A 25,000-nucleotide genomic window follows, 5' to 3' on the forward strand; every position below is an offset into this window, starting at 1 on the left:
CTAGAGCATATACACAGAGCACAGGCACACGTGGGGCTCCCCATGCCAGAACACCCTGCCCTAGCCCTGGAGGAGGAGCCTAGCCCAGTGCCCCAACCCGTTCCTGGCCCCTCCTTCCCCTGGCCCTCCGGAGCAAGAGGCCCCAGGGTGGAGGAACTGGGGCACCTGCCCCCACTCCAGTGGCAGTGCCTCCCATCTGGTCCTGCAGCGCGCACAGCTCCCGCTCACTGGCAGGAAGACCTGCGCGTCTGTCCTGGACAGAGTGCCCCCGGACCGGCTTCCTCTTAGGAGCTTTGCTCGGGTTGCCTGGCAGGGCTCCTCTTGCCAGAGGGGCCGGAAGGCCTGGACTTTGGCAAGGAGGGCGATGCAGACAGGGTGGCCAGCCAGCTGACTAGGGCTGCACAGGCCCCCTGGTGCCCGGGACTGGGTGACGGCACACAGGAAACAAGAAGGAGCAGCGGCCAGCCTAGAGGAGCCAGCACAAAGCCCACAGAGAACACACCAGGTCTGCCTGAGCCCTTGCCTCACATAGCCCCGGGCTCTGGGACAGTCAGGAGCCTGCCCTCCCGACGTGGGGCTGAGCACCTGCTCCCACCCCACATGATCGAGTGGCCTAGGGCGGCCGCAGGAGGGCAGATGTCCACTCAGCCCGGGCGAAGGCTCCAGGGTGGTGTCGGGCGGGCCTTCCTGGTGGGGGTCCCACGCTGTGCCTCCTCCCGTGAGCGTCGGCCCTGTGTTCCGGAACCAGCCTCTTTGTGGAACGTGAGATGGGCCCAGCTTCCTGCCAGCAAGGCTGCCAGGCCCAGCCACAGGACAGGGAGCTCCCTCCTGGCTGGTCGGACACCTGGCCCTGCACAGGATGCCGCGAGACCAGCCAGGCTGGCTGGCTCCCCCTGCCTGTCCTCTCCCGCAGTGGACCACCTGCTCCAGGCCTGGGCGCCTGTGCCGAGGCCTCCACCCACCTGGCGCGGGCCGGTCACAGATGGCCGCATGCGTCACTGAGCCCGTGGGGTGGCAGGGACAGGCAGACAGCCAGTCCCTGATGTCCGTCCCCACCCCTCTGCAGACAGCAGGTCTTGGCCACACTGGGTGGGTCTGCAGGGAGCCAGGCCCCTCCACCCTGGTTTCACATCCTCGTAGGCCAGCACTGCCGGCAGCCCTCCCTCCTCGGGGTGCAGACTGCCGAGCAGGCTTCCTTACCAGGGGCCCCCTTCTTGCAGGGCATGGGCCCTAAGCTCAGGACACCCACGGTGGCCTGTGGGAGACCCAGGCCCTGCCTTGCAGTAAGAGTCACAGCAGGTGCTGGGCAGGGCTCCTCCTCACCCAAGGCAGCACCCAGGTGGAGCCCCTCAGGCAGGAACCCTGGGGGAGTAAAGAGGGTTGGTGACTCCACTGGGCAGGCCATGGGCACACAGGACACACGCTGCTACTGCAGCACCCGCCCAGGGCCCAGCAGGGGGAAGGGCATGCCAGCCAGCTGTTCCAGTGCCTGGGCAGTGGCTTCCGCTTTCCCGAGGGCACCTGGCACCCACCCACCAGATAAGCAGCACGGGCACTGAGGCTGTGGTCAGCCCTGGGGTGGGGGTGGGGGTGGGGCAGGGCAGGGCTGCAGACAGCGGACAGTGAAGGCACAGCTGGCGTGGAAGGTGGGCACAGGGTGATATGGACAGAGCCGACCCACCTCTGCCCGGGCTCACCCTTACCCCCACAGGTCCTCAGGACTTGGGGAGTCACCAGCCAGAAGCAGGGTGCAGACAGCCCCAGGGCCCAGGAGGCCTTGGTTATGGACAGAAGTGGCCCTGAGGAGGGACTCAGAGGCGGCGGCTGCTTCCTGTTCCCCTGTTATGAAGGATGACAGTGGCTCCGCCTGGCCCCCAGGCCACCCTGGGCAAGGGCTTCTGACAGGCTCTGACTGTAAGCTCAGCCCCAGGTGAAGGCCAGGGCCGCCATGGCCTCAGACCCCCGTGAGCCCAGTTCCAAGGCCCCCGAGGCCAGGACTCCATGCCAGCCCCGCCCTTCCTCTGCCGCTCTGTGGCCCGGCCTGGGCCTGGCCGGCTTCCTGCAGTGAAGGCTGCCCTCCCCAGTCCGGCCTCCAGCTGTACACCCTGCTCTCGGCAGGCACTTCCCATGTGTCCTGCCGGGTGTCCAGGTGTGCGCTGGGGAGGACGAGCAGTGCCAAGGTGCCCTGGCTGTGGAGATGGCCCTGCCCCTAGGCCCAGGTCCAGGCTGGGATGCCTGGGACCTGACACTGTCTGCAACACAGGACCTGGCCAGGGTGGTGGGCTTTCCGGGTGACACCTGTGGACAGGGCAGAAGCAAGTCCCAATGGGGGCTGGAGGAAGGGGGCTCCTCTGGTCCCAGGTTTAGGAGCTCACAGGTGGGAGAAGGGTGTGAGGGTCCTGCTAGAAAGTGTGGGGCCACTTCTTAGATGAGACCAGATGATCACTCACCAGAGCCGGGCCAGGCCTAAAAGGCCAGGGTTGGGGGGCAAAGGGGGTGACAAAACGTGGCGCTGAAACCCAAGGGATCCTGCCATGGGGTCCCCCTGCAGTCACTAGTAGCCCAGTCCTGCACGGCAGCCTGTGGGGGCCCCGAGCTGAGGCACGAGGGGCCCCAGTCCCTCTCCCTGGCAAGTGGCAGCCCCGGGAAAGCTGTGCCCGTGCTGGTGGCCCAAGGTGGCTGTGCTCAGGCACCCGGCTGCCGCACCTGAGACCTGAGGGGGCGGGGACAAGCACAGCCTCCTGCGTGCTCTCCGAGTCCTTTATTGTACAATGTCATCACTTCCAAGGGGGCGGGAGGACTAACAGGTACACAGCGAAATAGATAAATATGCCAAGCTTTTTCTTTTTTCCTTTTTTAAATCAGGCATTTATAAACAAGAAAGCATACATTAATTACATAAAAATAGCTCTCGAGTAGCAGAGTAAGCCGTCGTATTGTCATTAGCAGCAGCAGAGGACACGGCAGGGGCAGGGGCTCTGGAGCATGTAAAGGTTGGAAATGGGGTTTTTCCTTTAATTGAAAAAATGTCACTTGAGACTCCTGACGTAAAGCAAGAGGTGCCCCTCAGCCCACGGCGCGGGGCAGGGGGCAGAGGTCGAGGCTGGGTTGGGCAAGGGCTGCGGCTCGGCCGAGGGAGGAGACGCCACCAGGACCCCGGCCGGCCACTCGGTCCCACTGGCGGGCAAGCAATTTTCTTCCTCAGTTAAAAACAGCCCGGAAAACAAGACAACTACCAAGTAAGAAAGTTTCTGAAAAAGGAGCCACCATATACATGTATAATACAACGGTGTAAAATGAAAAAAAGTATTTACATGTTAGTTGTTTTTACATTGGCTAGTTTCTGTACGGAAAGCGGGGAGTCATGTACGAGTTAGCTGCTCCACAGATATGAATGTTATTGCTGTTTTTCCCTTCGTTAAAATCTTTCAGGATAGAAATGATGAGTACTTAAGCTGAATACACAACCCCTGCGATAATGGAGTGGGGGCTCTCCCTCCTGCAAAGAAACGGAACTTGCAGCCTGCCGCACTGGCGGCCCCGGGGAAGCCCCAGCCCACGGTCACCCTACATCAGAGTGGCTGGGACAACCCAGCACCCTGCCAGCCTTCCCTGGACCACGACCAGGGTGAGGGGCGGGAGCTGCAGAGCGGCCCGGAGGGCCCCGTGCCCAGCTGCTGCAGGGGCACCTGCCCTGTGCCACTACCCCAGAGGGGCAAGCCAAGGGGCGACAAACTCATGGGTCGGCAAGGCCATCCGAGGCCAGCCAGTGCCCAGCGAGTCACCGTGTAGACACAGTGCTTCCCACTGTCACGGACAGCACTCAGCAAGGACACCGGGGTGTCACGGTGGCAGGGGCAGGGAGAGGGGCAGCCCCACCTAACAGAGCTGAGCAAAGCGCGTCCCTGTGGAGCTAAACCTCCAGCTGGGCCCGACTCACTGCCGCCTGCAGCTGGCGACAAGGACGTCACACAGAAGCACGCCAACACACTTAAAGCTTTGCTCAAACTAAATCGTTTAGTTTCCCTTGAAGAAATGACTGAAAACACACAAGTCTGGAAAACAAGGCTGAGAACAGCGCTCTGCGTGTTGTGTAACAAAACTGACCCTTTACAAGACACGGTAATAATGCCCATGGGTGGGTCTGCTATGGCAGAGGCGTGAAATCCCATGCATACAGGTTTCATAACTGCAAAAGAAAGAGAAAAACTCCAAGTAAATGCTGCATATACATGATGTCCCTTTTGCATTGCACTTCGGGAAAGGGGGGGATCCCGGCAGCAACCGAGCCCCCCTTAGTAAACCAAGGGCGAACCCTGCGGACGATTCCATCACCCGAATGTCAGGGTTCTGCAGTCTCTGGTCTCTGCTTGTTGCTGCCGGCGGTTGACAATTTTGAGGTCGTTTGTACCTGCACAAGCCATCTCCACCTCCCTCAGCTCGTGGCTGCCACGGTGTTGGACTGGACTTGGGCAAAGAGCTCCTGTGCGTTCTTACGTGAAGTAACACCACGGTCTCAGGACGGGTGGCTGCCTCTTGTCTACTGGGAAGTAATTTTTCAAGCTTGGGCATAAGAAACCTTATACAATTTGCATAAACAGTTGAGAGTAAACGAGATTATTTGGAATAAATGCAAGTAACTTATTTCGACAGTGGCAGATTCGATCGCTACTGAAGACGGGATTGGGGGTAAAAAGACAGGAGCCAGGGTTTCTGTACACAATGCTGGAAGGCACAGGACGAGCCCCAAGTTCGTTTCTGCGTTTCGTTTCCTTGTGATTCCCTTGTTCAACCAAGCACCAGAGGGGATTCTAAGCACTCAAGCACATAGGGTTTGAACTGCTCTAGAAATCTGTAAAAACCTCAGTTAACTGGGGAGTAAAAAGAGAAGGGAAAACTTTTGACAAAGTGCAGTTCTAAATACACGTTTAAATGAACAAACAAAAAAGTAATAGTAATGCTGTGTTTTGTTCCAATGCTGCAGCCTCAGTCGGAAACGAGGAGCGACGTTTGCAGACTGAACGCGCGGCGTGTTCCCGGAGGGGGAGGGTGTGCCGGCCGCCTCGCACGCCCCACGCAGGGCAGCACCTCGCTCCACCGGGCGGTGGCGGGCCGGGCAGGGCCGGGCATGGTGGAGCCCAGGGCAGCCAGCGGCTCTCCAGGCTCCTGGTGGCTCTGCCTTCCCGGGGCCTGCGGGGCGGTGGCAAGGACACGGGGCGGGCGGCGGTAAGGCGGGCAGTGTTGGGCTCATCTCGCACGCGGCACTCTCCCTGCTGTTCCTGGCAGCAGCAGGAAGATCCAGGTCCTTGTCGCTGAAAAAATAGACTCTGAAGAAAAACCCTTGCTGTCCTCTCGCAGCCGCGGGCACAGATGAGCATGATGGCTTCCGGGCGGGGAGGGCAGCGCCCCCCGCGCCAGGTCTCCAGATGGCGTTTCGCGTTGGGGTTCTTAAAAGTTAGTCATAAAAAACGTGTGGGTCTTCTGAGTATCAAGTCTCCTTACTGGTTTTAAATAGCTTATAACAAAAGTGTAAATGTTAGAATGTTCCAGCAAGCAGAGGCTGGGCACCAGCCGCTGGGCTGGCCTGGCCTCTGCCGCAGCCCGGAATGCGGCCTGCTTGCTTGAACTTGGCCAGTAGAAAATTTTGCAGTGGATTCCAAAAGTGTGTAGTTACAAACACTCGCTTGGTAATAGGCACAGTAGAGACGTTGTGCTGTATGGCCGCAGAGGCGCGGGCCAGGCCTGCAGAAGCCCGCACCCCTGCCCGCTGCTCTCCGCGCCTGGCGTGGTTGTGCCCGGCGGCGGGCGGCTTGGGCTAGGGCTCCAGCTCAGGGGCGCCCTCCCCACCACCACTGCCGCCGGCATTCTCAGGGCGTGGCCGGGGCCACAGCTGCTCCTGCAGCTCCTTCACCACCTTCTCCAGGTGCTCCCGCGCCTCGCGTTCCCGCAACAGGTCTGCCCGCAGCTGCTCGCGGTCAGCCTCCGCATGCTGCAGCTTCACCTGCAGGTCCTCAATCTGGAAGGATGGGCGGCCAGAGTCAGCAGGGGCCTGCCTGGCTCCTACCACCCCACCCCAGCACCCCCTCTATCTCCAGCTCCCAGGGGAGGGAGGCCCCAGGAGACCCATGCGGGGGGCCATGGGACAGGAGTCCAGCCCACACCATCACAAGCCAGGGTGGGTGCTCTTTCCCTGGCCCCAGCTGGCAGCATGGCCAAGCACTCGGTCCACAAGCAGGGTCCCTCTGCCCATCTTGGGCAACCCCCACAGCCAGCTCTCTCACACAGAGCAGCAGGAAAGGAGCCGAGTGCTCCAGGGCCTGCAAGGATGTCTCCAGGGCCTCTGGCATTCCAGACACGGCCTGACTGTCTGCAATCCACCCCTACCCCACTGCAGCCTGGGCAGCGTGACCCTGGTGACCAAGGACCGTGGGCCGTGGCACCAGTCGTGGCCAGCATGCTTCGGTCTCCCAGCTTGGCACGAGGCCCTGCCCTCTGGGGCCGCCAGCACCCGCACCGCTGCCGGCGTGTACCTGAGCCGAGTACTTGGCGCGCAGGCGGCCGGCCTCACAGCCCTTGTCACACACCCGGACCTGCCGCGCCTGCTCCAGCTCCCGCTTCAGGCGCACCCGAGACTCGTTGGCCTCTTTCATCTTCTTCTCGTTCTCGGCTTGGAGGCGCTCGATCTCCTTCCGCAGGCTGCGCTTGGCCTCTGTGGCTTCCCGCAGCTTCTCCTTCTTGGCCACTCGCAGGAACTCCAGCTCCTAGAAGAACCGTGGCCGGACAGGCGGTCACTTGAAAGCTGCCCAGGCCTCCTGTCCCACTGGTCCCATCCCGGCATCACTCAGAGCCCCGGGCCCCTCCAGGTCGGCCACTATGTGCGGGGCAGCCCAGGTTCTCTCCCAGCCAGCTGGAGCCAGCATGCCTCAGCCACTTGGTGCCTCCTCCCAGCCGAGCCGAGCCGAGCCGAGCAGCAGTGTGACTCACACCCCACCCTGCAGACGCTGCAGACATCGAGTGGGAAATCGCACCTCCACCCAGAGCTGGTGGCAGTGGTGGGGCACGCGCTCAGCATGACAGCCCGCAGCCTGGGACAACAGGGTTGTGTTGTGCTAACGCCCACCAGTGTGAGGCTGCCCCAGAGCTGCCAGACACAGCCGAGGTGTGAATTCAGCTGCCAGGCAGGCGGCCTCAGCACAGCCGGGCTCCGTGCAGAGCCCCAGGGGGACCAGCTCCCCTTCGTCGTGTGTGTGCTCCAGCTACAGGGCCCTCTCAGCCAACGCCAAGAGACAGCTCCGGGTATGCCCCGCACCCAGGCTGGTGATGATGCTGCGGGGCGCAGGAAGAGCAGCGTGTGCCTCCGTCTGGCTGCTCAGTGCCAGCCTTCATGTGCAGAGAGGGACACACCAGCCACAGTGCGGCGGCCACCATGCGCAGCCCCGGCCTCACCTGGTGGAGGCTGCGCTTGGCCTGCAGCGCAGCGTTCAGCTTCTCCTCCTGCTTCACACGCATCTTGACCACTTCGTGCAGGAACTTCTCTTTGGCTTCCTTGGTGTCCAGGCCGCCCTCCAGAGCCTGCCGCAGGTGCTCCAGCTCCGCCTCCAGCCCACTCGGGGCGTCTGCGTGGGCTGTGGCATCTGAGGCGGCCACGGGAGGGGCGTGCACACCTGGGGAGCTCAGGTCCTTGGCAGAGCTGGATGACGTGAAGGACGGTGAGGACAGCGAGGACAAGGAGGAAGTGACTGGGGACAGAGACTGGAGTGAGCAGGTGCAGGTGGGAAAGGGCTGCTGCAGAACAGACCCCAACCCCAACCCCTGCCAGCCTGCAGGGTGCAGAGAAGGAGACTGAGGCACTCACATTCCTCTCTGCTCTCCACTTCGACCTCGGCCTCCGAGTCCTTGTCCTCCTCCGCAGCAGCTACGGGCACCAGCATCTCCGGGCCTCCAGGGGTGTCTGCAGTCAGCTTCCGCTTCCGGGGCTGGATACAAGTGGGAAGAGGCTCGGGGGCCCGGGAGACCACAGTGCTGCATGGCGGGCTGTGTACAACCTTCTGCTGGGCTGGCGGGGCAAGGGCCACATTGGGAGCCCCCGCTGTCTCGAAGCTCTTGTAGGAGTAAAAGCTGCAGGGGGTGCAGGTATTGGGCTGATGCGGTGTGCCTTCCCCTGGGCCCCACCTGCAGCCTGCCTGCCAAGGCTGACCCTGGCCGGACCACTCCCTGGCTGTGACACAGAAGACGCATTCTCCTCCAGCCTAGACCCTTAGTGCCAGCTCCCACTGGCTGAGAACCACAGAAGTTCCCCATGGCCACATACCCTGGGAGTACCAGGAGGACCCCAGGAGGAGGCTACGTTCACAGATGGGCTCTATGAATTCCACAGCTGCACTCAAGGTCTCAGAAAACTATAGATGGTTCACCCTGGTGCCGAGCGAACAGCGGCAGAAACATACTTTGCCTAGACACTCTCAGTCTGGGCGCTCCCCCCACTGAAGCAGCCACTCACCTGTCTCGGATCAGGGCTGGGAGGTGTGGGGAGAGCTCCTTCTCACTGGATGAAACTGCAGGGGACCAGGGTCGGAACGCAGAGAGACGCTGGCGAGGGTGAGCGCAGCCCAGGCTCTGTGGGAAAAGCGGCATCAGGTCTCTAAGGCCTGCTGGGTGCCCAGCCCTGAGCAGAAGGCCGGGCGCCCACCTCCCCTGGACCCAGGCAGGCCCCAGGCAGCACCTTATTGGAGGAGCCGGCCAAAGTCCGGAGCCAGCTAGACTGCTTGTCCTTCTCAGAAGATGCAGGGGACTGGGAAGAGGCATCATCTGTTTTGGGTCTTATGGAGGCCGGGGCTTCAGAGGAGACCTGTGAGAACACAAAGTACCCTGCTGGTACCTGCGGGCCGGGCAGGGTCTCCCTGCCTGCCAGCCCCCGTGGGGATGGCCCGAGGGTACACAGCCCTGCTCACTGTGCACTGCAGGCCCAAGCTGCCAGCAGCATGCAGGAAGGTGGGCCTGGTGCTGCCGGGAAGGGGCAGCCACTCAAGAACACAGAGGACGCCGTTGTGCCGCTGTGAGCTGCTCGAGTGACCTCACCCGCAGCTGCAGCGCGGCGGGGTGAGCATAGCAGCTCCACCTGCCTGTGCCCTCTGCCTCTGACCGTCTACACCACCTTCCCCAAACCTGGGGGCACAAGATCCCTCCCAGCCCAGCAGGGTGACAGGACTCGCACCTGAGACGTACACAGGGTGCCTGAGCCAAGGAGACACCAGAGTGGCCATTAGCTCTTCAGGAAAATGGCCTTTCAGGCCCCCTCCAACACAGAGGTGCCTGGTGCGCCATGCACATCAGGCTGCAGACGTCACCACTGTCCCTGCCATCAGGAAGCTCAGACAAGCTCTCGCTGGGCTCTAACTTGCCCCGGTGCTAGCCCAGCCTGCAGAGCCACGGGGTGACAGCACAGTCCAAGCCCTTCCTCAGGAGAACAAATCCAACCCCAAAGCTCCAAGCCAGGTGGCTGTGCATCCGCCTGTGTGGAGGCAGGTCTCCCTGGAGCACACGGCAGGAGTGTGGCCCGTGAAGACGCCATTCTTGCCACAGCCTACACAGAGACTGGGAGGGGCCCAGGGCGCAGGAGGGTGGCCCCAGGGCACCTGTGGACCTCTCTCCTCCAGCCAGGGAGGCTCAGGGCAAAGAGTAAATGACACTGGAAGTTCCCCCAGAAAGCACAACCACAGAACTGGCCCCATGATGGCCAGGGGTCCCCACTTTCAGGGGGCAGGCAAAGAAGCGGGTGGTCAAGGTGCCCCTAACAGCACCGTCAGAATGAAACTCAGCAGAGAAGGCCGGGCCGGGCCGGTGAGCTGGCTGTGTGTGCAAGTGTGCGTGCTGGCCTTCTGCCCAGGAACACATGGCTGGAGTGAGGTGCAGGACACCCCCTCTCTAACCTGGCACACGGGGCCTGGGTCAGGGGAGCCAGAGGAAGGAGCAACTAACTGGCCTCTGTCCTCACACAAATGCAGCTGCCCAGCTGCCCTGGGCGACTTCAGGGTAGCCCCACAGGCCCAACCAAGCAGAGCTGAGTTCAAGACACTAACATCTCTCAGAGGTGACAAGTCTCAGTGGTGCAGGTGGATGATGACTGGGGTGCAGAGCTGCCCTGCAGAACTGTGGCACCCTCCCAGACCTCAGGCAGGGCTGCACCACCAGGGTGGGGCTTCCTGTCTTCACAGAGGAGCAGGTGCAGAGGGCGAGCTCGTCCTCACCCAGAGGAAAGAGGAAAGCCACAGAGCCGGCGCCGTCTGCTGTGACTTGAGAAACTTCAGGGACTGTGAGGGGAGCGCCAGACACCTCTGCAGCGCCGCTAGGGCAACAGGGTGCCCACTTCAGGCTCTGCCCACAGGGCACACGGGGAGAACAGGGCCGGGACAGAGTCACAGCCCCCAGCATGCACGGCATCTCACAGAAAGCAGCCTCATGGCAGTGCCCTGCAGAGGGACAGCCACTGCCTTGGCCTTCACACCAAGTCACTGGAGTGAGCATGGGGTTCGAGAGGGTCTGCCCAACGAGGAAGCAGTGCATCTGCCGGGGCCCAAGAAACGTCACTTGCAGGTGTCCATGCCAGGGAAAGTGTCAGCCCACAGCCCAGACCCTGGGGGTCCCAGGACAGAGCTGCACTGGTGACCAGCCACAGCGCCCGCTTCCACAAAAGCCCAGCAGAATCCCTCATCTCTGGCTTCAGATCCTTCTCAGGGCCTTGAAGCCAGCCTAGCGCCCACAGTCCATGAGGGTGGAGAAGCTGCTGGACCGCTGGACAGGGTGGTGTGTCGGGCCCAAGGGCCACACAGCCCTGCAGGGAGCTCTGTTCCAAGGAGCCTCAAGCCTTGCGGCCGTGGTCACACAACACACAATAAGGCTGGCCACCGGGTGGCCCCGCACCACTGCCCTCCTGTGTGTCCACTGAGCATCACAGGGAGCATGGAGGGCCAGCTCCACCTGCATCCCACACCAGGGCATGGTCCGGGCATGCAGCCGCCAGGTCACACTTCCAAGGGTAGGGCAAGCAGGCGAGCAGAGGTCTCCAAAGGCGAGGCTGGGCTGGCTCCTGCCGGGTGCTCAGCCCCCAGCAGGGCCAGGCTCAGGTCTTCACGGGACAAGACCTGGCAGGGCGGATTCCGTGGGAACAAGGCAAGTTGGGTACTGCTGCCCAGGAGGCCAGGGCCACCTGAGGGGGTCTCTGGGCCCAAGGAAGCCCTGACCTCCACCCGCTTCGTGGCAGAGGTAAGTCACGCAGGGCAGCACCACACAGCTGCTTTCCTGCCCAGGTGCACGAGGGTGCGCAGCCACTGAGGACTAGGCTCCCCGTGTGCGGGGACGCGGGATGCGGGACACGGGACATGGCCCGTGCAAGGCAACCAGGGCAGCAGCTGGGCACAGACCCAGCAACAGGGTGTGGCCCATCTGCCCGGGTGGGCGTCAACTCTGTCCTGAGGACCTCAAGAGTCCGCCTGCTCAGGTAAACCCACCCCCACAGCCACAGTGGGCTGCACGAAGAAGCCCTGCTCTCCGGTCAGGTCAGGGCTGGGCCCCTCCCTGCCGTCCCCTGTGCCCTCCTGGCCACACTTCAAGGACTCCAGAGGGACACGCGGTGAGGTGGGCCAGGAGCCCAGCGGGTACGAGCTCCATCTGCAGCAGTGGCGATGACCCCAAAGCCTACAGTGACTGTCTCATCCTTGCTTTCCTCCCCACACCCGCACTAAACCAGTGTGGACCCCTTGGGGCATGGCGCGGATGCTGACGGCCAGCCTGGCCCCACAGCACAGAAGACAGGCTCTCCACCAGGCAGGGGTGAGCACTCCAGCTGCGCCTCAGCTCTGCACTACCCTGGTGGCTACTACCCAGCTGGGGGGTTGCTGAACGAGGCCCCCTCCCTCTCGCTGGGAAACTGATGCTGGGGGTCACAGCCCTGGGGCTTGTTTTGTTCTCACACCCAACTCAGAACAGAACACAGCTGCACATGCACCTGGTGTAAACCTGCCCGGGGCTCGGCTGCTCAGTGCTGCGAGCTTTCCCACGAGGCCCCAGGGGCTGTGCCCGGTGACACCTGGACCCGAGGGTGACCAGAGTCACACCAAGCTGTCTGAGTACGGTGGTCTCACTGCAGCCAGGGACAGACCCACCTTGGCCCTCAAGAGGCAGGATCAGTTCCTGAGTCTAGAGGTGACCCAGCCCAGGCCATTTGGCTGGCCGCAAGTGCACGCGGAGTGGGAGCGGTGAAGGGACTGGTCAGCTCGTCAGCTGCCTCCCCATCCTGACAGGGGGGACACACACAGGGATGGAAAGGTCTGGACCCAGTGCTACACGGGTCCAGCTGTGGGGCTCTGAGGTACCTGACACAGGGACCCTGCAGGATGACACCAGTGGACAGCTCCCAGGGGTGGGCAAGAAGGCAGCTGGCCCTCAACTCCACACTGGAAGCTCCTTGAAGACTCACATGGTGTGGAGAGAAGAGACAGCAAACACTGCCCAGGAATGTGCCGGAGCAGAGGCTACAGGAGGGTCCTGGGGCCAGGAGACAGAAGTCCTAAAGGCCCCGCGCTGGGCAGGGCCCGAAGCACCTCTGCTCACTCAGCAGGGAGAGAGCTCCATTTGCAGTTGCAGGTCTACAGAGTGGCTGGGCTCAGTGTCAACCTAGCTCCACCACCTGCACCTCAACTATGCCTCCCACCAGCTGGCCCAGCCCCAAGGCCCACAGGCCTGGCATCATGGCCAAGGCTTCCTGGAGGTGGGGATCACAGACAACAACATGTGAGTGTAGCCCAGACAGGTGTCCCCCAACAAAGGCTGCTCCACAGCAGCGGGACAAGCCACAGCCATGGCCCACGCCACCCTTGAGTCAGAAAGGGGCAAGGCTTCATCTAAGAGAGAGGACACAGCAGTCCTTGTCCTGAGGAACCCAGCAGTCACCTGGCCAGGTGTGCTGTGGAGCCCCAGCAAGAAGCAGAGGACATCCGGCTCAGACAGACACGAAGGCACCCTCCCCTGGGAGCCAGCTCAGTGAGGCACACTCTTATACACAGCTGTCCCCCCACTGCAGGCAGCCCACCTGTCCACAGCCTCCCCTCATTCTGCAGCCAAGGGATGGCAGCCTTCCAGGGGTGCAGGGAGAGCTACACCACGAAGACCCAGGCGCTGGGCCACCAGCACCTGCATTTCCTAACACAGAGCGTCCCACACAAAGGCAGTCACTCCCGCTAGGACAGGGTCCAGGTAAGGAGTCCTGGTGGCTCTGGAGCCAGATGTGGCCTAGGAAGCCACAAGGCCCCGACACTGGCATGTGCATGGCCTTCCAGCTTGCATGGAGGCTGCAGGCCCAGGGACAGGGTCAGCTCCACCTGGGCAGTGCACACTCACACTGGGCCTCAGAGCCACACAGCCCTGACCACCTGTTTCAGTCTGCATCCAGGACATACCCCCAGGCCACGGGACCGAATGCTGGAGGTGCACGGCTGACTCCACTCGTCAGGAGGCAGGGCCTGGTTGGGGTGCCTGGGGTGCGGCCTGGAGGGGCAGGTCTCCCTCCCTGGCTCCTCTCTCTGCTTCTGAGCTACCAGGCCTGGGCAGCCCTCCTCCACGGTGCCCTCTACCGTTCTGTTTAAGCCTCTAGACAGACTCAAACGCCTCAAACCATGAGCCGAAATAAACCTGTCCTTCCTTTTCCTTGTGGGTATCAGGTACTGTGCCTCAGCGACTGGGAAGAGACCGAGATGTCACACCCACCCAGCAACCACCATGAAACCCAAGTGCTCAAACAGCAAGGGAGGCCTCTGAAAAGCTCCAGAGTGTGGAGGGACACGGCTGCTCACAAGGCGCATGACACAAGCATCCTTGGGCTCTTGGCCACTGAGACCCTAACCCACACCCCAGAGCCACAGCCTGCCCAGGGACAGCCTCGAGGGCCATGCTGCAGGCTCCAGAACCAAATGCACCTCGACCACTGCCTGCAGCACAGTGGCACTGCACGCACAGAGGTCTGGTGGTGAGAATACTGCCCCAGCCTGCCCACCCCTCCCAGATGACATCACAGCATACAAACAGAAAAGCAGGGTTGCATCAAAATGAAAAACCTATCATTCAAAACTTTGGCATTTTCATGACATTTCTGTGCTTTAAAGGGCACCATCATGAAAGTGAACGGGACCCCAGGGAATGGGAGAGGGTGCAAATCTGATTATGGAACGAGGGTCAGGACACTCGAACAGCATCTACCCTTGAGCACCAAAGCCACCCAATGAAACGTGAGGAGCCCCCAACAGGCACCAAGCACCGAGTCCCATGAGCACAAGAGAGGCCCAGCGCAGCCAGGCCCCTCTACCACGAGGCCCGCAGGGCACAGAAGGGACGAAGGTGGGGTGAAGGTCTGCTCCGTGGGAGCACGGACTCCCCGCGAGGATGAATCACGGTGCACTGTGCTTCTAAGAAGCAAAAATAAATTAAAACCAGCCAACGACCGACGAGTAATTGCTAGGGCCAGAGTAGAAACTGTCACGCCCGATGGAGAGACCCAAATGGCACAGCCACTGTGGAACTGGTCTGAGGCACACACAGAATTCCGTTCTGGGGTATGGTGCCCTGAGATCAGAAAACAAGCTGAACATCTGGCCTACAATTCCACAAGACACTGCCATTGGAAGCAGATGAAGAACAGGAAGTCCCTGTCTTACATGCATTTTGTAACAAATACTTGATGGTAAGTTTTACTTAAACACAATGAGCCAGGCGTGGTGACATAACCTATAAATCCTAGCACTCAGGACACTGAGGCAGGAGGATCACCAGTTCCAGGCCAACATGGTTCACAAAGCAAGTTCAAAGCCAGCCTGGACTATGTAATGAAACCAGCTCAAAAGAAGCAAAACAAAACAAAACAAAAAAACCACAAGGAAGTGTCACTTCGTATCCACCAGCATGACGGTAATTTTGTGTTACCAGGGAGGTGAAGAAACTGTGTTGCTGGTAGGAAGACGATTTAGCTGCTGTGGGAAAGTCTGGCAGTTTCCCAAAAAGCGAAACACAGACTCCCCCAGTACAGTCCGGCAATCCCTCTCCTTGGGGTCCGCTCAGACCAGGGCAGACACCTGTCTGCATGAGGGCACCCACCACGCCTCATCCGCACTGTCTGCAGGTCAGGAGGCGGAGACAACCCAGGCAACAAATTGGTCCACACCAGCAACAGTGTCACTCACCACAGCGAGGAGCGTGCCACTGATGTTGACAACACCGAGGCAGTGAGTGACAGACACTGTCAGAGAAAGACGTCCTGGGACTTTATTTGAAATGTCCACACATGAAAACCCAGAGACAGCACACAGGTTGCCGGCGGCTGAGGGGGCGTCTGGGAGTGACAGCTGATACCCAAGGGCTCTCCTGGTGGTGCTCTAACCTAGACAGCAGGGACGGCGCTAACAGCCACAGCTCTACTCTCTGAAAAGGAGGCAAGACTGTAATAATAAACTATTTTTAAAAAACTGTGAAGACCCTAAAACGTGATGGTGACCTCTTAGCTGAAAACCCAACCCGAGGCTGAGGTTGCCACTCATCGCCCTGTGCCACGGTGGGCGCCTGGGCCAGAGGCCCCGGGAACACCCCAGGCCTGACCTCAAAGCTGCCCAAGTTGCCATGTGTTGGTCTACCCATGTCCCATGGCAAGTGATGCCAGTGCTCAGTGGGAATGAGCTGCTCACAAAGGCAAAGCCCTTCAGTCCACAGATGGCCTTGCTTCCAAGGTGAGCATCCTGCTTGTCATCAGAGAATGCCATACCTGCAGGCAATCCTGCTCCTTGAAAGACCCCAGAGCGGGAACAGCTGCTTCCCCACACACAGAAGGTTCTGCTATGGGCAGTGACACCCCGGACTCTCTAGGGGTAGGGGAGAGCATTTGGGGGGCACAAGAGGCTGATCCCTGGACAGGACAGTCACCCTAATTAGCATGCCTGGGGAGGTGGGGCGGCCAGCACGCCAGGCCACACCAACATCAACAGCCAAGGCACAGCATGGGCTGTGGCCAAGGTCCTGAGGGAAGCAGTGCGGGGACTGCACCCCACATACGCAGCCCTTGAGCCTGTGATGGCCACAGATCCGGAGAGCACAGCAGAGGGGCCAGGCCAGCCTGCCACTCCTGGGGTTCCTTGGCGTTTCCTGATTTTCGGGCCATCAAGGGGTGAGGGAGCAGACAACAGGAATGTCACCGTGGGCACTGAGGGTGCAGGGTATGCCCGCCCAGGGATTAACTGCTACTATCACCAAATCCAAAGCTGCCAGGCGGCACTGAAAGCCCAGCTCAAGAAGAGTGGACACTGTAGAGCACCCACCACTTGGGGTCCCTAGCGTGTGAGAGCCAGGTCCGTCACAGGACCACTTTAGCTGCCCTGGGAGGCCTGCCAGGACCACCTGGATCCAATGGGCCCACCAAGTCCACAGCCCAGTTTGACTCAGGGGAAACCAGGGACCGCTGGCTAGGAGAGGGGCTCTGGGAAGAGAGGAAGCCACCAGGAACCTGTACCCTGTTTCTAGAGGCCAGAGAACGGGGGCTGAGCCAGGGCCCCAACACCTGGCCACGTGTAGTGTGCGTGCTGGAGAGCCCGGACCACAAACACTGGGCGGAAGGTAAAACAGGCAAGCAGAACAGGAGTCCAGACACAGTGCACAGGGAAACAAGACTACAGCAGGGACAGCTGCAGGGCACAGAGGGCTCAAGAAGGAACCGTGGAGGACAGCGTCCAGCCTGGACAGCCTCAGCAGCCTGTCTCCTTCAGCCCTGGTCAACGAGTGCAGGCCCTGAGCTGAGGTGGACCTTGCAAGCTGCCACTGCCCGCAAGCCCGAGGCCACATGGCAACTCCTGCCTGAGTGCACCTAGTGCACCTCTGCTGACGTCTACCATGGCGGATTCTGGCCAGCTGGCGGCACAGAAGCTACATGCTGTGGCTCGTGTTGCTGCATCACACCGGGACAGGCAACATGGAGCCCTGTCCTCACGCTGAGCTTCCAACACCAGGACGCTGGGTTCCAATTGGCATCCACTCCTCCAGGGACCTGCCCACCCCACACCCAGTAGGGAAGATGCTCGCAGAGCGGTGCCAGGGAGCGCCATGTTTGTTACTGCTGCCAGAGGCTCAGTGAGGAGTCAAGGACTGAAGGCCACCGCTGTCACAGCCCAAACCACACAAGCCCCAGTGAGGACAGGCACCTCCTGCTGAGGAGGCTCTGACTGCCCACACCTTCATGTCCCCTGGGCCACCACGACCCCTGCAGATCAGATCAGCCTGGTCTGGAAGCATGCAGGACGTGCGGCCAGGGCCTCGGGCTCTTACACCAGCACACCAAGATGGGATGCACCTCCCAGAGGGTTCCCCGGCCACAAGAGAACACCCATCCCTGGGTGGAGCTCATGGAGGGGATCTGCTGGCAGGACTCAGGGCCTCCATGGGGACAGCAGGCCTCAGCGAGCAGGGCCCGTTAACACCATCGGCTTCCCCTACAGGCAAGCTGCGTAGCCCTCACCTGCGCATCAGTCCCATTTGAGCTATGGGCCTTTCCTGAAGATACCATAGTTCCAGAAGTTGCAAAGCTATTTTTATAAGTATCATTAATATTTTACACATGACAATTCACAACTCATATCAGGCTTAACCTATTTTCTGATTACCACAGTACAAAGGAAGCAGATTAAATTTGCAAGGCAACCCCAAGCCCCTAAATGAAGTAAAAAATACCAATTTTGAAGATTCACTTTGATTTTGCTTTAAGTAGGTCACTGCTGTGGTTACTGCCAGGCTGCTGACAAGACTTCTCCAAGGAAACTGAGTCACCAGGACCTGCCCAGCCCAATGGGCAGCCTGCCCCTCGCGGGCCCCCAGGAGTTGGCAACAATACACTCCCATGAGTGGAGCTAGGCCTGCGGAATGCAGGGGGCCCCTTCAGAAGAAGAGAGGCAGCCTATGTGTCGTGGGCAGGCACTCCAGTTCGGCAGAGACCGGCCAGTGAGCCAAGCTCCCCGAGTGGGGCCGACGTCTGGGCTAAGGACACTGGACAAGTGTCCCAACTTCGTGGCCCACCCAGCACACCCCTCACCAGGCCCGGACGCCTCCCTTTCTGAAGCACAGACTGAGCAGCGTGTTCCTTTTCCAGCCCCCCAGAAGTAACCATCAAAAGAACTTCAAACACAGAAAACAATCCGAGGATGCAGTAGGCAGGCCTGCACCATGCTGGGCCGTGGGTGTGCTGTGTGCTGCGCACCGGGCTGGCCTCACTCTGAGCGGGACCTCAGGGAGCGCTTTCCCAGTCCCTGCCTCCCAGCAGACATTCCATGGAGATGACTGGCGGTGGGCGGGGCGGCCTGGCTGCCTGCCACCCCTCCCAGAGAGCGATGGAGACAAACAGGCCTTCCAGCCGGAGGACAGGACGGGAGGAAGTGCAGCAGAGAAGCACGGGATGCAGGCGGCAGCACAGGAGGCTGTGGGCGCTGTTCCTGGAAGGCTGATTCACCAAGAATCGGACTCAACTGAAAGAGCATTTCAGGAGGATGGCAGGAGGGAGGGACACAGGGCTGGCATGGAGCCTTTCGGAGGGCCTCTCCTTCCCTGCCTGACTGCACCCCTGTCCTCACAGCCTGCTTCCAAGGGTGAGGGGGTCCCTGGTGAGGACACTGGCCACTGACCAGCTGCCTGCCTGGCCATTCCCTTTCAGGGCTGAGGGGGAGCCACAAACATGCACAGCGCATGTAGGAGTGGCAATGGGGACGTGTCCTGACCCCTAACCATCTGCTGGGGTTAGCACGGTCACCTCTGAGCACAAGACTCCCGAGGCCACCACTCTGCTCCCCACGCCCCACGTCTCCCACCTCCCACCTGCAGACCAGCCATGCCCTCACCACTCTTCGGTCCCCACGCCACTGCTCCCTGCGGGGGGGACCCTGCCACCTGCTCTCCTGACGACCACAGGCTCCCCTCCCACGTGCTGCACATCACTGCTGTCAGGATGGCAACGAGTGTGGCCTCCATGAGTGTGGTCCGCTCTGCCGCACGGCTAAAGCAGCCGGGAAAAATACGAAGAGGTTTGGGGGACACAGCTGGATGGAAGTGCCTTTTCCCGCCTGAGCCTTGGGGGGCTGGGGTTTCAGCCCCCTCTCAGGCCCACTGAGGCACCCTTTCCACTGGGACAGTAACTTGAGGAGCGCAGGTCCACCTCCTGGGCAGCAGCACAAGTCCCAGACAGGCACCCTCCAGGCACAATCTGTTTGCTCAACTTCCTGCCCACCAGGCTAGGGGCTGATGGACAGGAGGGGCTGCACTGTCAGCTCAGTGATGAGGACACCCAAGTTGGACAGGGAGCAGGGCCCACTGACCCACGCTCCAGCTACCTGGAGGGGCCTGGACACCCTGTGTGGCCAAACCCTGGATGGGGGCTCCTTCTACAGGCCTGTCTACCTTGTTGGCATTGGACACATGAGGGTGGCTAGCTTGAGGAAGGCTCCAGCCACCTCTGCGGCCACCTCAGTCCTGAGGGCACAGGACAGCTCTGATAGTGGTTAAGCATGTCACACTCCAGCCTTAGCTCAGGGACCTCAGAGAAGCCAAGAGGCCACGCAGGACAGGACAGGGACACCAGGCACCACCTGCAGTGGCCAGGGTGCCTGCTGGGGAGAAGCACTCACGTGAATACATGTGGGCACACAGTGCTCACACACGCATGCATGCATGCGTGCACAGGGAAGCACGTGGAGGCACGACTGCCAGGCATTCCCACAGGACAAAGCCACTACCAAGAAGGCTCTGGTTCCTAAGCTTGAAATAAAACAGAGTTTAAGATTCTGGAGAGTCAGGCGTGCTGGCACGGTGGCACACGCCTGTAATCCCAGCACTTGGGAGGCTGACACAGGAGGATTATTATGAGTTCGAGGCCAGCATGCACTATAAAGTAAGCTTAAGGCCAGCCTAAACTGCATAGTGAGACCCTGTCTCAAAAAGACAATTGAAAGAAAGAAAGAAAGAAAGAAAGAAAGAAAGAAAGAAAGAAAGAAAGAAAGAAAGAAAGAAAAGGATTCTGGAGTATTCATCTTGGCTGGGGGTGGTGGTAGTTGGCGGTGGTGTCTGCTACTGGAGACTGAACCTGGGACCTTCACACTGAGCTACACCCCTGGGCCTTTGTTCATTTTGAAAGACAGGGTCTTACTGAATCCTTAAGTGGCACAGGCTGGGCTCCAACTTGTGATCCTCCTGCCTTGGCCTCCCAGTGTGCAGGGATTACAAGTGTCCACCACAGTGCCGGGCTGGAGTGCTCATGTTACAAGCAGCAGCCCACTCCTGAGGGACAGCCCAAAGATCCCAAAGGAGGCGGGGGACCAGCACCACATCACATAGCTTCTCAGCCACTACCATAGCTTCTCAGGGCCAGAGGGGAGGCCTTTGCTCTGCAGGGTGGCATCAGCTCAAGGCCCAGGAGATCCTTGAGGGCAGGTTCTGTGACCCATGGCCTGTCCTGTTCCAGCAACCACCACTTGGAGCTGGCTGTGGGGAGATGCTCACCTAGACACTCCTCCAGGGGCAGCTGCCCCCAACGAACACTACCGCCCAGCCCGGAATGAGACATTTGGAGATTTCCATTGCTCTCCAGGCTGGAAATTTTCTGCCCTGAGAAAACACACAGCCGCATTTTCTGTCCAGGAGCCAATGCCTTCCCATCTTCAAACCTAAGTAAAAACCTGCCCGTGTCCCCACCTGAAGAGGGTCTCTGCCTTTCCACACAGTGGGGCAGGGACGGGCCTGCACGGAGCCAGGAGGCTGTGGTGAGCACAGCCCACCCATCCGACACCCGCTGCACCTCAGGACAGAGGGCGGGTAAGGCGGGGGGCCTGATGCCACCCTGGAGCTGGCACCTGGGGTCTGGAGAAGTAACAGTCCCTCCACTCACCTTCCAGTTCAAAGATGTCCCCGAGCTGACCTGGGACGCCACTGGGCTCAGCCCTCTGTGCCCCCACCCCCTGTCCTAATTTCAACTTTGAGAACATTCTGTTTTATGAGCAATAAAACACTGTTACAACAGCGGCACGTGCATGTGAGCAGCCACTGCACATGTGTGTGCACGCACGCAAGGCACCTGCTGCAAGCCACCATGTCAGAGCTACCATCCTAGAGGCCACGCACGTGAGGCTCCTTTCTACTCAGTGACTTCCTCTGTCAACATTTCCAGTCTCTGGACAGGGGACAGTGGCCTGCCATGCCCCAGGCCTCCCCACCCTCGGGGAGCACAGCGAGGGCTGTGTTGAGTGTGCAAGGATCGAGAAGTGGAATAAAACAGCTGAGCTGTTACGGGCAGCGTTTCCATGTCAAGCTAAACACAAGACATCCACTCACATTCAAGGTTCAGGATGTGAACTGTGCCATGCTGGCGATCCCACAGCGAGCGAAAGCTCTCATGTCTTTTTGAGGTGCCATGGCGCAATATACGGATGAAGGTTCATAAACTTACATTTTCCTTTCTCCTCACGCAATGCTTCATGGCAACTAAACGCTGCTGGCAGCTCAGTATCATCACCCACGCCTAGCCTATGACCCCAGCACTGTGGGAGGTTGAGGCAGGAGGACTACAGGTTCGTACCTAAGCTTAGTGAGACTTTGTCTTACAACGAAAAATAAAAAATAAAACAGACAGGGTATGTAGCTCAGTGGGAAGGCCCTGGATGCCAAACCCCAGTACCACACAAAACCAAACCAAACAAACTCCACAGGGCCAGCTGAGAGTGAGCAGAGGGTGGCAGGGTCGCATTTCAGAGTGAAGGTGTCCTGGGCCCTGGGTTTGGACCTCGCTGTGTGGGCCCGCGGTTGTATGCCCTCCAGCGACTTGGGTGGAGGGCTTCACCGGAGAAGGCTCCTCTTAAACACAAGTTGAGAATTTTTCTTAAACAAAATGGCCAAAATATGCTGGACTCCGCGGAGCCAAGGAGCCAAGGACCACCGCGACCACGCCCAGGGCTCCCAGGGACATGGCCAAACAGGACTGAGCCCGAAGGCTGGATTACACTGACCATGGGAACTTGGAAACGATCTTCTAGTCCGTTAAAAAAAAAAAAAAAAAAGAAAAGAAAAAGAAAACCTTGCAAAGGAAGAGTTTCATAGCTGTTGTTAACACCTTCCACATGCATGTCAGAAAGCCAGCTGACACCAGTGAGATGGAAATTCACTGGGCAGATGGGGATGCAGCCGCCTGGCTGCCCACAGCGGACGGGCTCCACACCGACGGCCCGGGCACCCGCTGGCCACCCAGACCCTGCTGTGCACGGCTGTCCACCGCCCGAGCACCCAGAACAGCCCCACTCAGTGACTTCACTCTGGTGGGAACAGAAAGGCTTTCTGCTCTAGTCACTCAGATGATGAAGAGCAGTCTGACTCACTAGGAGTAAGGCTCATTTGGGTGCATCGATGCACAAACCGACGCTAAACGTCTTTCTGCACCGGCACAAGGACCTGGGGTCAGCTCAGCCACAGCACAGTGCGCCCCCACAGCAGGGTCCCACACTGCCAGCTGGGTGGTCCCACTCGCTGCCTGCCTGCCAGGCCCAGCACCTCCCTCTGCTCACTGCCCCCTCTACCCACCACCCCACTCACAGCACCCCCTCTGCAGGCAGAAGGAGCCCGGGGATCAGAGCACCAGCGCCACGCAGGTGGCAGCATCCACGCAGCACCCTCACATTTCACGAGGCCCCAGCACTCTGGCATCACTACTCGCCCATCGGCCTCGCTCAGTGGCACCTGGACAAACCTCTCCCAGCCTCTACGAGCAGAGGGAACAACCTACTTGGTTCTGGCCACGGTGAGCCCAGCTCCCTGCACCAAGTCCTCGGAGGGGACCTCCAGGCGCATGTCTCAGGCCACCTGGGTCCCAGGAAGAGGACAACCTGCACCTGAGTGACTGTGCAGGGTCGCCACAGCCTTGCACCCAGAGGCCTCACCCACAGCCACTTTCGGGGCTTGGCCTCCACGTGGCAGCAGTGATGGAAGGAGATACACCTGGGACCCGGAGCAGCTGGCCTCTCGCCTCCCCCAAAACAGGAGGCCCCAGTGGACAGGACAGACCCAGACCTGGCTGTTACGACCAGCAGAGGACACAGGCCACAAGGCTTCGGACACTAGGAGTCTGGGAGTGGTGCAGGCCCAGCACTGGGCCGGCGACAGCATGGAGACACCCGCAGCAAGGGGAAGCGGCCAGCTCCGCCCGCGCGGTCCGCTTCCCTTCCTCAGCCTCCTCCTCCCTCTCTGGCTGACATCCACACTGTTTTCTCTCCATAGGAACAGACACAACACTGAGTGGACTGCTCCCCGGCCTGCGGGCAGCTCCGAGCGGGCGCAGCAGCCGCTCAGCTTCCGGGTGGTGGGCAGCGAGGCTGCACCCAGACGGCGGATGCACACACTGCACTGGGGGACAGCCCAGGGAGCTGCCTGCAGCCCTTCAGGCCTCAGGCTGGAGCCCCACTTACAGCACTCAAAGGTGTGTTCCCAAAGAGGCAGCCCCTGGCCTGCCTCAAAGCCTCAGGCCATGCAGAGGACGCAGCCACCAAACCTCAAGGGGCGGCTCAGGTACACACAGGAGGGCACAGCCACCAGGTGCTCCAGAAAAACCCACCATTTCCCGACAGACAGACACCAAGCCCTCTCAAGAAGCTCCAAGATACTGCCCAGCTGAGGACAGCTGGGGGGTGGGGGCCTGGGTAACTCTCCAAGCTGGGTACAACAGCGGGGCATGCACGTTTGTGTGGCATGGGGTGAAGGAGTCGAAACACGCACAAGGACAGTGACGAGCTTGGCCCTACTCCTGTGGACACCCACTCTGAGAACTGTGACTACCACAGGTGCCCTCAACCAGTAGTGCTTGCCATCCAGGGCACTGCCAAGACTCCAGGCTGACCCGTCGGCCCAGGAGCCTGACGTTCCAGAGCCTTACCAAACCTCAAGAGGGGGTCTGGGCCACTCAGGACCCCAGGCCCCATCCCTAGGGCACGGATGTGGTACAGGTTCAGGTGTGAACCAGACTTGCCAACATCACTGGGCTCACACCATGGGACAGAGCTCAGAATGGGGCTGCCCGTCCAGTGCAGCAGCAGCAGCATGTGCTGACCCCAGAAACCAGGGTCCCTCTGAAGTCTCTCTTGGCCCAGAGCTCCCAGGGGTGGCCAAGGTGACCAGCAGCCCCTAAGCATGTTACACGCTGTCCCACCTCCACTCTGTTTTGTCCTTTAGGGGCTACTCACTAATGTCCCAATCCACAGCCTGTCCTCGGGTACTGCCTAAAGGGGCACACACCTGTGTGCCTATCCACTGGCACAGGGGTCAGGTGGCACTTCCAGAAGCTGCCCTGCCCTCCCGTGAGCATGAGTGGGCAGTACCCCCAGCAATGGTACTGTGGAGAAGGGATGCTCTGGGATGCTTGGGGGGCTCTGGATGCCCAATGGGCTGGGCCAGCGACATGGTAAGCTGGGGCAGGTAGGCTAGGCTGGGCTCAAGCTGCCTGTGACACACCCTCTTGTAGAACACCCAGATGCTGCTTGCTCCAGAAACCACACGTGCAAAAGAACCACCAAGTCACAGGTCCCCACTCCCCTTCACACCCATCCACAGTGGTCCAAAACTGGGGAGAAAGAGCCCTTTGTCTGTGGGCTGAGCTGCGCCCTGTTCCTGCAGTGGGGGAAACACCACAGCCTGGCCATCCCACCTCCCACTGCTCCCTCCCACCCCCTCCCCCACAGCTGGAGCAGTGTCAGAGGAAGGGAGGCATTTCCTGTGTCCCCTCCCCCTAATTCCCCTGCATTCTTGGCAAGCATGCAGACAGCAAAGCAAGAAGCCAGGAGGGGGCTGGTGGGAGCTGGGAGGGAAGCCAGCACACCCCCAGGCACCTCCTCTGGCAGGGGCCTTGGAGACCTGGGTCAGGAAGGAAAAGGGACAAGGTGGCTGCTACAGGGGCCACCTT

At 60.3% G+C, this 25,000-nt stretch overlaps 1 protein-coding gene across 1 annotated transcript in view; it reads right to left on the minus strand.

The window, feature by feature from the left end:
- Positions 1-2,746: 2,746 nt before the first annotated feature.
- Ski (SKI proto-oncogene) overlaps positions 2,747-25,000 on the minus strand; it is a gene marked incomplete at its 5' end in the record, with an annotated part of 64,129 nt that continues 41,875 nt past the window's right edge. The window contains 6 exon segments of the mRNA XM_005404174.2: positions 2,747-6,016; positions 6,531-6,761; positions 7,447-7,739; positions 7,856-8,118; positions 8,501-8,616; positions 8,723-8,848. Coding sequence (XP_005404231.1) covers positions 5,816-6,016; positions 6,531-6,761; positions 7,447-7,739; positions 7,856-8,118; positions 8,501-8,616; positions 8,723-8,848 — 1,230 coding nt within the window. The 3' untranslated portion in view covers positions 2,747-5,815.

Source organism: Chinchilla lanigera, unplaced genomic scaffold (genome assembly GCF_000276665.1).
Source record: "Chinchilla lanigera isolate Chin_1 unplaced genomic scaffold, ChiLan1.0 scaffold00085, whole genome shotgun sequence".
NCBI classification, from domain to species: domain Eukaryota; kingdom Metazoa; phylum Chordata; class Mammalia; order Rodentia; family Chinchillidae; genus Chinchilla; species Chinchilla lanigera.